Source organism: Osmerus eperlanus, chromosome 14 (assembly GCF_963692335.1).
Source record: "Osmerus eperlanus chromosome 14, fOsmEpe2.1, whole genome shotgun sequence".
NCBI lineage: Eukaryota > Metazoa > Chordata > Actinopteri > Osmeriformes > Osmeridae > Osmerus > Osmerus eperlanus.
The window spans coordinates 13,819,347-13,832,395 of record NC_085031.1 but is presented as its reverse complement, the minus strand read 5'-3'; the positions used below and the strand labels follow the sequence as shown (position 1 = coordinate 13,832,395).

At 47.2% G+C, this 13,049-nt stretch overlaps 3 protein-coding genes across 3 annotated transcripts; 2 read left to right on the top strand and 1 right to left on the bottom strand.

Moving 5' to 3' along the window:
- Nucleotides 1-749: 749 nt before the first annotated feature.
- On the bottom strand, nucleotides 750-6,085 carry asb5b (ankyrin repeat and SOCS box containing 5b). The gene is made up of 7 exons (XM_062478294.1): nucleotides 5,816-6,085; nucleotides 3,864-3,943; nucleotides 3,588-3,695; nucleotides 3,344-3,494; nucleotides 3,127-3,261; nucleotides 2,322-2,513; nucleotides 750-2,129 (listed from the first exon to the last, which is right to left on the bottom strand). Exons 1-7 carry the CDS (start codon nucleotides 5,937-5,939, stop codon nucleotides 2,002-2,004), a joined length of 918 nt encoding a protein of 305 aa, XP_062334278.1. The 5' UTR covers nucleotides 5,940-6,085; the 3' UTR covers nucleotides 750-2,001.
- Nucleotides 6,086-6,891: 806 nt separating this feature from the next.
- Nucleotides 6,892-8,828, top strand: spcs3 (signal peptidase complex subunit 3). The gene is made up of 5 exons (XM_062478299.1): nucleotides 6,892-7,141; nucleotides 7,738-7,813; nucleotides 7,998-8,072; nucleotides 8,204-8,319; nucleotides 8,456-8,828. The coding sequence occupies exons 1-5, from the start codon at nucleotides 6,999-7,001 to the stop codon at nucleotides 8,586-8,588; spliced, it is 543 nt and encodes a 180-aa protein (XP_062334283.1). The 5' UTR covers nucleotides 6,892-6,998; the 3' UTR covers nucleotides 8,589-8,828.
- A 463-nt stretch (nucleotides 8,829-9,291) lies between these two features.
- On the top strand, nucleotides 9,292-12,800 carry tmem144a (transmembrane protein 144a). Its single transcript, XM_062478290.1, has 12 exons — nucleotides 9,292-9,567; nucleotides 9,676-9,831; nucleotides 9,912-10,034; nucleotides 10,373-10,472; nucleotides 10,556-10,636; nucleotides 10,826-10,907; nucleotides 10,986-11,062; nucleotides 11,173-11,291; nucleotides 11,413-11,532; nucleotides 11,638-11,735; nucleotides 11,834-11,887; nucleotides 12,261-12,800. The coding sequence occupies exons 1-12, from the start codon at nucleotides 9,474-9,476 to the stop codon at nucleotides 12,342-12,344; spliced, it is 1,188 nt and encodes a 395-aa protein (XP_062334274.1). The 5' UTR covers nucleotides 9,292-9,473; the 3' UTR covers nucleotides 12,345-12,800.
- Nucleotides 12,801-13,049: the final 249 nt, after the last annotated feature.

Below are 13,049 nucleotides of genomic sequence, written 5' to 3'. Positions count from 1 at the left end.
TTTTCTATAAAGACCAGTGGATATTCAGACGACAGCATTCAGCTAAGTGTGAGTTATTTACAGATCATTTACTGTTTAAAAAGTGTTGTGCCTTAACAAAGTAACAATCAATCATATACTTGTCAATGCAACAATCATTTTAACCATTCTACATAAAGTTGATAGAGACTCTACTTCATAATGTTGATAGACTACTGTACTTCATAATGTTGATATACAGAATCTACTGTACTGTATAATGTTGATATAGGGACTTAACTGTACTGCACAATGTTGATATACTCTTATTATATTACATAATGTTGTTCTAATATAAAGACTCTCATGTGCTTCATCATGTTAATATAGAGACTTTACTATACTTCATCATGCTGATATAGAGATGTATCAATCCAGTCATACATCAGTGTAAACACTCTCATTGACGAATGTGATTGTCTAAGTTTGGCAGTGTATTTAGGAAGGTATTTTTATTTATTATACACATTGACGTGTACAGTTCACATAAAGCAACCATAAGCTCACCACAAACTGTAAGCGTAAAGACTATTGAGACAGGAGGCTGATTATAAACACTGATTAAAGAGGAAGAAAATGTTGCTGTCCACATCTGATTTTATCTGTGTCTATCTGATCTGTCATCTAATTATTCCAACATCAACCTCACCATCCTTGCCCTGACCGACCTCCTGAATTAATACTACTAGTCCTAACCCAACACTGAGAGAAAAAACTACTTCACAAAGAAACCGGTTTCAATTTTGTTTAATTTTTGGCAAAATAAAAATACTGTACATTTGGGAGTCAACAATCCACATTTCACTGTTCAGCATGATGAGTTATATAAATAATAGTTAAACATAGCATCATTCATAGAATATGACGATAAGACTTGAACGATATTCTATCTTGTACAATGTGTTTGTGAGACAGAGCTGCCGGATGTGTTCAAGTGTGTGTGTGTGTGTGTGTGTGTGTGTGTGTGTGTGTGTGTGCCACAGACAGACAGAGATAAGATTAAGGACGAGGATCAGTCGGAGTAGTAAATGCACTTATTTTGTTACAATAACAAACAAATATGGAGAGAAGTGTGTTAAGGTGTGTGTTGATGTATGTATGTGTGTCGTAACGTCCGCACAGCTTTCAAGCACCATGGACAGCGACACCAGCCGCCTCACGGATAGATCGTGGGTTGGAGTCCTTAGACAATTTCCCGCGGCACGCTCCCGTGGACGGGCAGCACGGCTGCTCCCCATCAGGTAACGCCATCAGGTAACGCCATCAGGTAACGCCATCAGGTAGCGCCATCAGGTAGCGCCATCAGGTAGCGCCATCAGGTAGCGCCATCAGGTAACGCCATCAGGTAACGCCATCAGGTAGCGCCATCAGGTAGCGCCATCAGGTAGCGCCATCAGGTAACGCCATCAGGTAACGCCATCAGGTAACGCCATCAGGTAGCGCCATCAGGTAACGCCATCAGGTAACGCCATCAGGTAGCGCCATCAGGTAGCGCCATCAGGTAACGCCATCAGGTAACGCCATCAGGTAGCGCCATCAGGTAGCGCCATCAGGTAACGCCATCAGGTAACGCCATCAGGTAACGCCACGCTTACAAGCTGAGCTCACAGGGAGAGAGCGAACGGTGATGCAGAGCGGGGGAGAGCTGGTCTCCGGGAGACGTGTTAGATATGTGTTTCTTCTTCTTGTTCTTTGGGCACCACGTACAGACCTACGAGGTTAAACGGGCGCGGCGAAGCGGCTCCCGGAGGAGAGGGCAAAACGGAGCAACGTCCTCCGACTTTTGTGTTGATTCGGTTGTGAATGAAACGCACAAACGTGGTCACTTGACCTTTCTGGTCACAGACTCTGACATTGTATGTGTCTCAGCCCTCTGTCGTATATGCTAGTGTGTGTGTGTGTTGTGAAGAGGGGGGATATTGTGGGGTGTGTGTGTGTCCGTGTTTATAAATTTATGTGCTAGTGTGTGTGTGTGTGTGTGGTCTATCGGTGCTGTAGGTAGAGCTGCAGCAGGCTGGGGAGGGGCAGCTGAGGGATGAGGTTGAGTCTGCGGCGTCCTAGTTGTTCTCTGATGCTGAGGCGACACAGCTGGCGCAAGGACCTGGGGGCCGCTGGAGGCAAGAGAGTTCTAGTCAGTTACAGTTGTGCTAAGCTAGCTAGCTTTAAACTGCAGTACCTTGATTCTAAGCAAACTACCTTCAAATTTCCGTAATGCTAAGCTAGCTAGCTATCGTTAAACTGCAGTAGCGTCATGCTAAATATACTACCTTCAAACTGCAGTAGTGTTGTGCTAAGTTAACTACCTTCAAACTGCAGTAACGCTGCCTCTGCCAGTCCACTAGGGGGCGCTGTCTCCAACGGTCGTTTCTGCTCAGTGTTCCTGGCGTTGGCGTTGGCTCCAAACTCCAGCAGCAAGGAAACAAGCTCCTCGCTGTCTCCCTGAGCCGCCACATGGAGGGGCGTGTCCTCGTAACGACCCTTCTGGACGTCTGCACCTTGGGGGACGAACGCCACAGATTCAACAACAACAAGTGAGTCAAGTGGCTGAGCGGTGAGGAAATCGGGCTAGTAATCCAAAGGTTGCCAGTTCGATTCCCGGTCATGCCAACTGACGTTGTGTCCTTGGGCAAGGCACTTCACCCTACTTGCCTCGGGGGGAATGTCCCTGTACTTACTGTAAGTCGCTCTGGATAAGAGCGTCTGCTAAATGACTAAATGTAAATGTAAACAACAATCAATAATTAGTTATCGGAAACAAATAGTTGTGCACAGTTTGTGCACAGCATATTTTGACAGTGATTTTAGAAGATTAAGCCTATAGAGGCAGACAGACAGACCGACAGATGGGCAGACGGACAGACAGACAGGCAGACGGACAGACGGACAGAGAGGCAGACAGACCGGCAGACGGACAGACAGACGGACAGACAGACGGACAGACGGACAGGCAGACGGACAGACAGACGGACAGACAGGCAGACGGACAGACGAACAGAGAGGCAGACAGACCGGCAGACGGACAGACAGACGGACAGACAGACGGACGGACAGGCAGACGGACAGGCAGACAGACAGACGGACAGGCAGACAGGCAGACAGACAGCGTACCTGCATCCAGCAGCAGCCTGATACAGACCAGGTGTTTAGAGAGGCTGGCCTGGTAGAGCGCGGTGCCCAGGTGAGGGATTACGTAATCCACATCTGCCTCCCAACGAACCAACGCCTCCAGACACGCACTCCGCCCTGCAACACGCCAACAACACGCTAGTCACACTCCACCACGCTATGTGCTCCAGACTAGTCCCAGTGGTCCCAGGGTGAGTACCTCTGCTGGAAGCCTCGTGGATGGGGGAGGGCTGGCAGGGGGATGCCTGGGCCTGGGCTCCATGCTCCAGGAGCACCTGGGTACAGCTGGCACTGCCAGCCGAGCAGGCGTTGAACAGAGGGGTCACACCATCTATGGTAGTGGCATTCACCTGGACACACACACACATATTAGTGTGTGGGTTGTTGTGTTTGTATGGGTTAAAGTGAGTGTGCGTTTGTGTGTATACATGTGTGTGTCCTACGTTAGCTCCTGCCTGTAGCAGCGCTCTAGTGCAGGCCACCCGGTCCGACAGACAGGCTTCATGCAGAGGAGTCACGTGGTCTATTGTGATGATGTTGGCGTGGTAACCCTGCCGAGAGAGAACACAATCATTCACATCACCTGATTCAGAAGGACACTGTACTGAAGGACACTGACCAGCATTTATAGTAGTACTGTGGGATGCTGACCTGGGAGAGCAGGGCTGTGAGGGTCTTACGCACACACACACACACACTCACACACACACACAGCGTACCTGAGACAGCAGGGTCCTCAGGGCTAGAAGTCGTCCCTGACATGCTGCCTCGTGCAGGGGTGAGCGGTCTGCCCACGAACCTGTAAGGAGGGGGTGGGGGTAGGACAGACACGGAGATACATACTTAGAATACGTAAACAAAAGTGAGGTTTTTTTCCTGGGAGGAGGGGTTTAGTTTAATACGCTCTGTAAAGAAGAGGGGGGGATATATTCGATAAATGCATTATACATACAGATTCAATACAATAGTTGGCTAGGAAGCAAACATGTGCCCTGCTCTACAGGCTATCTCTAGCCTGTCCTACAGCAGCCTGCAGTAACAGTAGCCGCTACACGAGGGTGCTATCGACTACAATCACCGTAGCCTGCCACCCATTAAGACCACACTGCTCTGCTGTCATATTTCAGCACCAGCAACCTCTAACATCCTCCAATTACAGTGTAGTATAGCGCAGTGTAGTGTAGCCAGTACTATAATGTCGTACATGCAGTTATAGGGAGACAGTGGTAATGTAGTGCAATGTAGTATAGGGAGAGTCTATAGCGTAATGCAGAGAGAAGGAGAACTCCCTCAGTAAATCACTGGTCTATTTTTAGCTCCACCAGAACTGCCATCTGCCAAGCCTGGGAGGACAACAGCAGCACTCACCATAGGTTCAATCCCTGCTCTCCTGCTGCGGAACAACACACACACACACACCATACCAGAATACTCCCCACATATACTCACACACATACACACACACCATACTAAACACAGTACTACACACATACTCACACATGTCTAATCCTCCCTGACACAGAACCTATCATAAATAGTGTGTGTGTACTTACCCATATCTCCATCTCCCCAGGGGACATCTAGCCACTGGTATGTATAAGACATGTCTTCTAGCCTGGTCTAGATGCACACTGATTGTAAACAGACCAGCTGAAGCATAGCAGCCATCTTAGGAAGGTCAAAATTATCTTTCAGTGATGGGAGCACACAGGCAGTCATCTTAGGAAGGCTGAACTTGTGTCATTGCTTGGTCCACACAGGCAGCCATCTTGAGAAGGGCAACAATACTCTCCTTCTCAAGATGGTTTCCAGGTGTTGCTTGTGAGCTCTGAGGAATGTCCAGGCTGTATGCACTGGTGAGGACAGGCTGTGCCGGAAGAATAATATCTTATCCCAGCAAGAGTTAGTAGCTCTGGTAAAGAGTAGTCTAGTACAGAGTTAGTACCTTTAGTACATAGTTAGTACCTAGTACAGGGTTAGTACCTCTAGTACAGTTATTACCTCTAGTACAGGGTTATTGCTTCAGTACAGTTAGTATCTCTGGTTATCTAGTTTGCTTATGAATATTTTAGGCGTGTTCTCAGCATGTGACTTCTGATTCCAGCCGTATTACGACCATAATCCTTTGCCAGAGAGAGGGAGGGAGGGATAAAGAGAGGGATGTAGGCAGAGGCGTAGACAGATACCGAAGGAGAAAGTGATGTGGACAGAGACGCAGAAAGAGATTGACGTAGAGACAGCAAGAGGGAGAGACATAGAGAGAGAGGCATGGACCACCGATAGAAAGAAATATATGTGGAGATGCAGAGAGAGAGGTAGACAGAGAGAGAGAGAGAGAGAGAGAGAGAGAGACCAGCTAATCTACCATAACATAAATAAGCCCATGTGACATCTTATCCTTCTTGTTAATAACGTTATGTAACACTGTACGTGAGGAAACAGTACCATGATGTTCCTGCTCTGCTGCTTCAACATCAAGCAACTCCCCTGGTTCAAACACCAAACTGATCTTTATAATTCTGAACACATGACAGGACTAACCTGTTATAGACTAAACACACCAACCTGCTCTGTACTGAACACCATCCTACTCTGTACTGAACACCATCCTTTATACTCTGTCAGCTGCACCTGCACAAGCCAGAAGAACTAACCTAACTGCGTTACTGACCTTGGCTCGTGAGAATGCCCCATCGAGACTTTTTTTTAACGGTGAAATCCTCTGTGGTCTGTAAAGGCCGCTTCCTCGGCGCCTTGACGGACGGTTCGGTCTCCGCTGCTGGAACTTCGGGCATGTTTGTTTCCTATCCGTTCTTGCTGCAGTAGGGAGCACGAGACTGGACTATTCTGCTCTCTGATTGGCCGTCGGTTTGTTGTTGTTCTTCACTCGTTCGCACGATCACATGCGAGCCACTGGCAGCGAGGCAGTTCGTGGGGGGTTGGAACGCGCGGGTAATGGCACTGAGTTATTTATATGCAGGGTTTTATTGCTGGGCTCGGCTCAGCACAAAGCTTGTGCTTGGGGCAAGGGTTAGCGGGAGTCACTTGCGTGCTCTGTCCCGGTGATATGTGATCTCTGGGGAGCAGGCATCTGATCTTGGCGCTTATGAGACGTACAGGTCTTATTATGGGATATCCAGGTCTTATTATGGGATATCCAGGTCTTATTATAGGATATTCGGGTCTTATTATGGCATATCCAGGTCTTACTATGGGATATAAATGTATTATTATGGGATATCCAAGTCTTATTATGGGAAACCTCAGGTGCGTATTATGTGAGACCCGAGGTGTTCCTATAGGATATCCGGGTCTTAAGGGATATCCAGATGTTACTACGGGACATAGCTGTCTTGCAAGGGAATATAAAGGTCCTGTGAGGAGAATGGTAAAGTTGCTATTATGGGATATCCAGTAATCTAGGTATCTCCAGCATCAGTGTCAACAAAACATAATTCACCACAGACGCACGCTGCTGAATGTGTGTGTGTACAGTGTGTGTGTGGGGGGGGGCTTAATTACATAATAGAATATACACTCAAGTACTACCATAAACCGTGATATAAATATAACCATATAAATCAATGAATGACAAAGGATAAAAGGTTAAGGTTAGTTCTGACTATGAGTTTAGGTTTTGGGTTTCGAGTCCTACACGACATGAACACAATGCAACGCTGAGATTATAACACACGAGGGCAGCGGAGTGCTCTTCGTCGCATTGTGTTGCCGCTGTATGCAGCGAAGAATACAGCTTCCTTGTGTTCAACACTTCCTGCTTTGATACAGATGAGCGTACCCGTTATACTTTTACCTTAATATATGAATGTGGACTCTCAGCGGAGTGTAGTAATATGAATACTGTACTGTCGAGGGCGAATTCCCTCTTTGCCTTTTCCCTAAGCGTAATGGCTGCGCTCACGTTCGGCTGTTTCGTCACAACTGCGTTTAAAGACCGTAGCGTGCCAGTGGACATCCATGTATCCCGAGTTATGCTGTGAGTGTTATTATCGCGATGAATGTGCCTGACCCGACTATACTTCAGCTATGTCAAATAGCGTCGCATTTTTAGCAAGGACGCAACACTGTGTGGAAGATGCTGCAGTCTCAACTTAGCTTGCGCTAGCTAGCAATTATGCTAACGTTGAGCATCATCAATGGCTTGAAAGCAGGAATCAACATATTTGCACATAGCACGCTAGCCACATTGCCACACAGCCAAAAGAACAGAATGGAATTTAATAGATTGAAAAAGATACGTTTAACCACCGTTACTAGACAGCAAGTAAGCACACTGTAACTCAGCAGTTCTCTCTCTAAACTGTATTAACCAATGGCTGAGAAGCACGTCAGTAAGGGCGCTTTGTTTTGACGTTGCTTTGAGCTGCCATATGGAACGTACAAAACCACGGAGCAGAACATTTCCATTGAATATCCCTAGCATTGAAACGAAGAACATAACATTTTATACAGAACCATGGAGAACTTCCATTTCGTATGCATGTTCCGTTTAAAACTATTGGAGTACTGTTTAGTCCTGAGGACCTCTTTCATTAACCTTAATCTCCATCTCTCCCCTCTTCCCCCCTCCAGTAAAAGTGTGGACGACTTTACAGGGCCGAGAGAGAGGAGTGACCTAGGCTTCATCACGTTTGATCTCTCAGCTGATATCCTTACCCACTATTAGTCACATGGCACGTGTGTGTGTGTGTGTGTGTGTGTGTGTGTGTGTGTGTGGGAGAGAATGCATGCCTGGTGTGTGTGTGTGTGTGTGCGCGCGCCTGGTGTATGTGTGTAGGTGTATGTAAAACAGACCCCCCCAGTGTGTGTGTGTACCTTAACTTCCTATACATCTGAGGCCCATATTCGACTGGAACGTGAAGCAACTCTTCCTGTATCTGTCTGCAGAGTATGCCACCAGGACCAATGTAAACACACGCACGCATGCAGTCGCACCCACCCACCTTGTTTACATGTATACACACATACCTACTACTTCTAAGGCCTCCTGCCCACACCTAAGTCCTGTACACTCATCCCTACCACCCCTCCTCCCCAGGCTCTGAACCAGGTGGTTCTGTGGGATAAGATCGTCCTAAGAGGAGAGAGCACCAAGCTCAACCTCAGAGAAACCAAGTCTAAATACTTCTTCTTTGACGACGGAAACGGCCTCAGGTGAGCCGTCTTTCATTTCTTTACAGTAACCGTCTCAGGTACACTAGATGTCATATCTCCCTGGTAATGGCGTCATGGTACAATAGCTTTCATGTCTCCATGGTAACTGTGTCTTGTCTGTTTGTTCTCTGAGCAGAGCCAATAAGAACATCACCCTGACCCTGTCATGGAACGTTGTCCCCAACGCTGGGATGCTGCCCCTTGTGGAGGGATCAGGACACATCTCTCTGCCCTTCCCTGACACATACGAGACCACCAAGAGCTACTAACAACACCTACCTGCCCTCTGACTGCCCCCACCTACGTCCTACCTTTGCCTCCATCTGCCCACTACCTACCCCTCCCCATACCTGCCTGACCTCCCAACCCTTGCCTACCACCCTATTGCCCTCTACAAGTCTCCTCCATGTCCTCCAACCACCATCCTACCTGTATCGATCCTCATAACTTTGTCTGTAAATGTTGTTAACTCTTCCGGTATGATTTGTAATAAAACACAGGTTTGGGACTTGCTGGCTCAGTGTGTTTGTTTTCATGTTGAAACTTGGTGTAGTGCAGTAACTTCCATAGTCTGGCAGTGTGGGTATGAGAGGTTCACTTCATGATAATATTAATAATAATGTTGTTAAACACTACTGTGTTGCATGAAGTGTACTGAAGTGTACATGTTGAAACTTGGTGTAGTGCAGTAACTTCCATAGTCTGGCAGTGTGGGTATGAGAGGTTCACTTCATGATAATATTAATAATAATGTTGTTAAACACTACTGTGTTGCATGAAGTGTACTGGCCTGTTTGTAATCTGTTCCACGACGAATGGAAACGTGGTCATTTTCTTTTGCTGGCTGTTAGAACCGCCCTTTAAGTACTGCTGACTTCAAATGTGTGGTTTTGAATGTACCGATCCACATAGATAAAAAATAAAAGAAAAACCACATAGATCACGTGTACACTGAAGCAGTCGGCTGATGTTTACGGAAGCTTACGTCTACGTCTCTAAATTCTGCCGGCTCCCGAAGATGTTCTTATGTGGCTGCTTTCTGTAATTTTGCAAGTAAACCCACCGCCAAACAAAACAGTTGGCCTGATATTAATCTGGAGCACATTCTTGTCTTGGGTGCTTGCTAATAGACCGGTTCTTACAGATTTTCCGGCATGTTAATAAAGGTTTGCAGCATTTTGCTTTTGGCAACTTTATGTGGCGAGACAGCGGAATGTCTTCAGGATGCAAGTCCTGTATTACAACAAGGTAGGCTACGGTCGTCCCTGGCTTTGTTTGAACCTTTCTATAGGTAACCGTAAAACTAACTAAACAAGCTAACTTACAGCTGGTTTATCATCCATAACGTTCTTCCAGGTACGGTAGAGTCCACTAGCTGGAATCTACAGGTCCAAATTGTGACAAATTCTTCAAATTCCACCGAGTTGGCGTATGGTTTCATATCATGTGGAGTGGCCGTGTTCTTTTACGGAAGTAACTTTGTCCCGGTGAAGAAAATCAACACCGGAGACGGTAAGATTTTTTTAATTTAAAGTTTTTACAGCGATAGAGTGAACGATCTCTGCAGGCTACTTATTGTGTGTGTGTGTCAGGCCTGTTTTTCCAGTGGGTGTTGTGTGCAGCGATCTGGAGTGTGTCTCTGGTGGTGAACATCATCCTGGGATCACCTGACTTCTGGCCCCTAGCCATGGTAGGAGGAGCCGTCTGGGCTACAGGTACTGTACACACACACGAGATGGCAAAAGTACACACATCCTTCCTTCAAGTAGAAGTACAGATACTCATGTTTAAAAAGACTGGTAAAAGTTGAAGTGCTGACTAAAATTTTTCACTCAAGTTAAAGTAAAGAAGTATTGGGCTCTGACATATACTTAAGTAAAAAGTAGCCATTACTACTACCTGTTGGACCTCACATCATATTAATACATATGCACACTCTGTGAAAGGAGAGGAGAGAGGAGGAGAGCCTAAGTAGATTAAAGCAGAATACAATAGAAACTTACAAACACACACACAATCTATTTCCTGTAATGTAAACTGTGTGTGTGTCCAGGTAACATCACTGTAGTACCCATAGTGAAGACAATAGGCCTGGGCATGGGGCTCCTGATCTGGGCCTCATTCAACCTCCTGATAGGCTGGGCCAGCTCCAGGTACGTTCCTACTCACACACACCACACACTCTCTGTTTCCCATGCTGTAACTGTGTGGGTGATGTGTGTCTGTGTGTGTACAGGTTTGGATGGTTTGGTATAGATCCAGAGGAGGTGGCCAAACCAACACTCAACTACTACGGAGCTGCACTCTGTCTACTCAGGTAGTCCAGTGTGTGGTTGTATTTGTCTGTGTGTGATTGTATTGGTCTGTGTGTGATTGTATTTGTCTGTGTGTGATTGTATTGGTCTGTGTGTGATTGTATTGGTCTGTGTGCTTGTGTGTGAGCCTCAGTGAGTATATTCAGTGGTGTGATTCCTCACCTGTGTGTGTGTGTGTTGTCTTCCCTCAGTGCGCTGACCTTTTTCTTCGTGAAGAGTGATGTGAACAGACAACCCTCCAGTCCAGAGGAGGCGCCCCTGCTGGTGGACAGCGTGAGTCAGTCATCCACACCTCTCTGTGTAGATCTGTCATGAATCCACCTTTTATTGACTGTGTGTGTGTGTGTGCAGTGTGTGAACTCGGACGGTGGCTCCATGTCGGATGAGTCGTGGGTGGACAGACTGGCCCCTCGGAAAAAACGCCTGGTGTATGTACCGCTCTCTCCTTCGATCACAACAGGGTGTCGATCCATCCCTCCTCCCCCTTAGTAACATCTCTCCTCCCCCTTCTCTCCCTCTCCTCTTCACTCCCCTCCAGGGGGTCCTTTCTGGCAGTTGTAGCAGGTCTTCTCTACGGGTCCTCCTTCATTCCGGTTCTCTACATAAAGAACCATGCTGACAAGCCACACAGTCCCTTCGCTGGTGCCAGCCAGTTTGGTAACTACATTATCCATCAACCACCTCTCCATGAACTACAGTGCTACATTAACCATTCTACCACCTTTCAATGAACTGCAACACTACATTACCCAACAGCCCCCTCTCTGTGTGTGTGCAGACCTGGACTATGTGTTTGCCCAGTTCAGTGGGATCTTCCTGACCAGCACTGTCTACTTCCTGATCTACTGTGCTGTCATGAAGAACAAACCTAAGGTCTACCCTGGAGCTGTGCTGCCTGGTGAGACACACACACACACACTCTCATATACATACACACACACAAAATGACCAACACCTGTCATACACACACGCATACCAAGGTCTAAGGTGTGTTTGTCCATAGGCTTCGTGTCAGGTGTAATGTGGGGAGTGGCCACATGCTGTTGGTTTCTGGCAAACACCTACCTGAGTGCTGTGGTCAGCTTCCCCATCATCACCACGGTAACTACTGTAGCTTCCCAACATCACCATGGTAACAACTGTAGCTTCCCCACATGACCACGGTAACTGGTAATGTGTGATGCACTTGCGTGTTTCAGGGTCCTGGTCTAATTGCTGCATTGTGGGGAGTCTTGGTCTTTAAGGAAGTGAAGGTGAAGCCCTCTCCCTTCTTCTGTTATCCTCTTCTTCTGTCCTCTCATCCTCCTCTCCTTTGTTCTCTTATCCATCCTTGGCTTCCATCTCTTATCCTCCTCTCCTTCCCTCTCATCCTCCTCTCCTTCCCTCTTTCACCCTCCTCTCCTTCCCTCTCTTATCCTCCTAACCTTCCCTCTCTTATCCCCTCTACTTCCCTCTCTCACCCTCATCTCTTTCCCTCTCTTACCCTCCTCACCTTCCCTCTCTTATCCCCCTCTCCTTCCATCTCTTATCCCCCTCTACTTCCCTCTCTCATCCTCCTCTCTTTCACTGTCTTTTCATTTTTTGTTTGCAACTCTCCCATCCTCACTTTTCTCCCCTCCTCTCCAGGGCTGCTGTAACTTCATGGTTCTGGGAGCAGCCTTCTCGCTGGTCTTGACAGGAGCCCTGCTGACGGCGTTCTCCAAGGGGTAGCGCCATGTCCGACCACCAGGGGGTGCAGAAGAGCGGGGAATCCTTGCTTATCCGAATCACTGTTTATCTGAATGACTGTTTATCTCACTGTAGCAGCTCCTCTGCAGGGATGTGGGACACAGGGGGCATTTGATACTGAATAACTATAAGGGACCATAATGAATTACAGAGGGACTATAATGGATCACTGAGGGCCTGTTTATCTGGGGGTTTCTTAAGAGAGAATGCGTTAAACTGTGGATCTTTGTGTTTGAGAGGCAGTCTGTGTGTGTGTGTGTTTTTATTTGTGAGAGAGTGCGTGTTTATGTTCTGAGAGGGTACGTTTGAGAGTGTGTGCATGTCACACTGTGTGTGTGTGTGTGTGTGTGTGTGTGTGTGTGTGTGTGGCGTTAACGTGAGACACAGGAGTCCTGCAGCGGTTTTGAGTGTGGAAATAAATCAACCTGTTTAATACTACCTGGTCAGCTGTGTCTGAGTGGTGTGGGGCAGATGAACTCTGACCTAGCTATCACAGCTGGTCACACAGTGTTGCATTCTGGGGCAGTTGCTATGGTTGCCTTTTCTCTGGACAGAGACAGTAGTCCATCAGTCTCCCACCAAGACCTTGTTCAAATACTCTAATGCTGCCTTTCTTCCTGTGTGTGTGTATGTGTGTGTTGACACAGATCCTTAGGCAGTGTTGATACCCAGCATTATGAGCAGGCT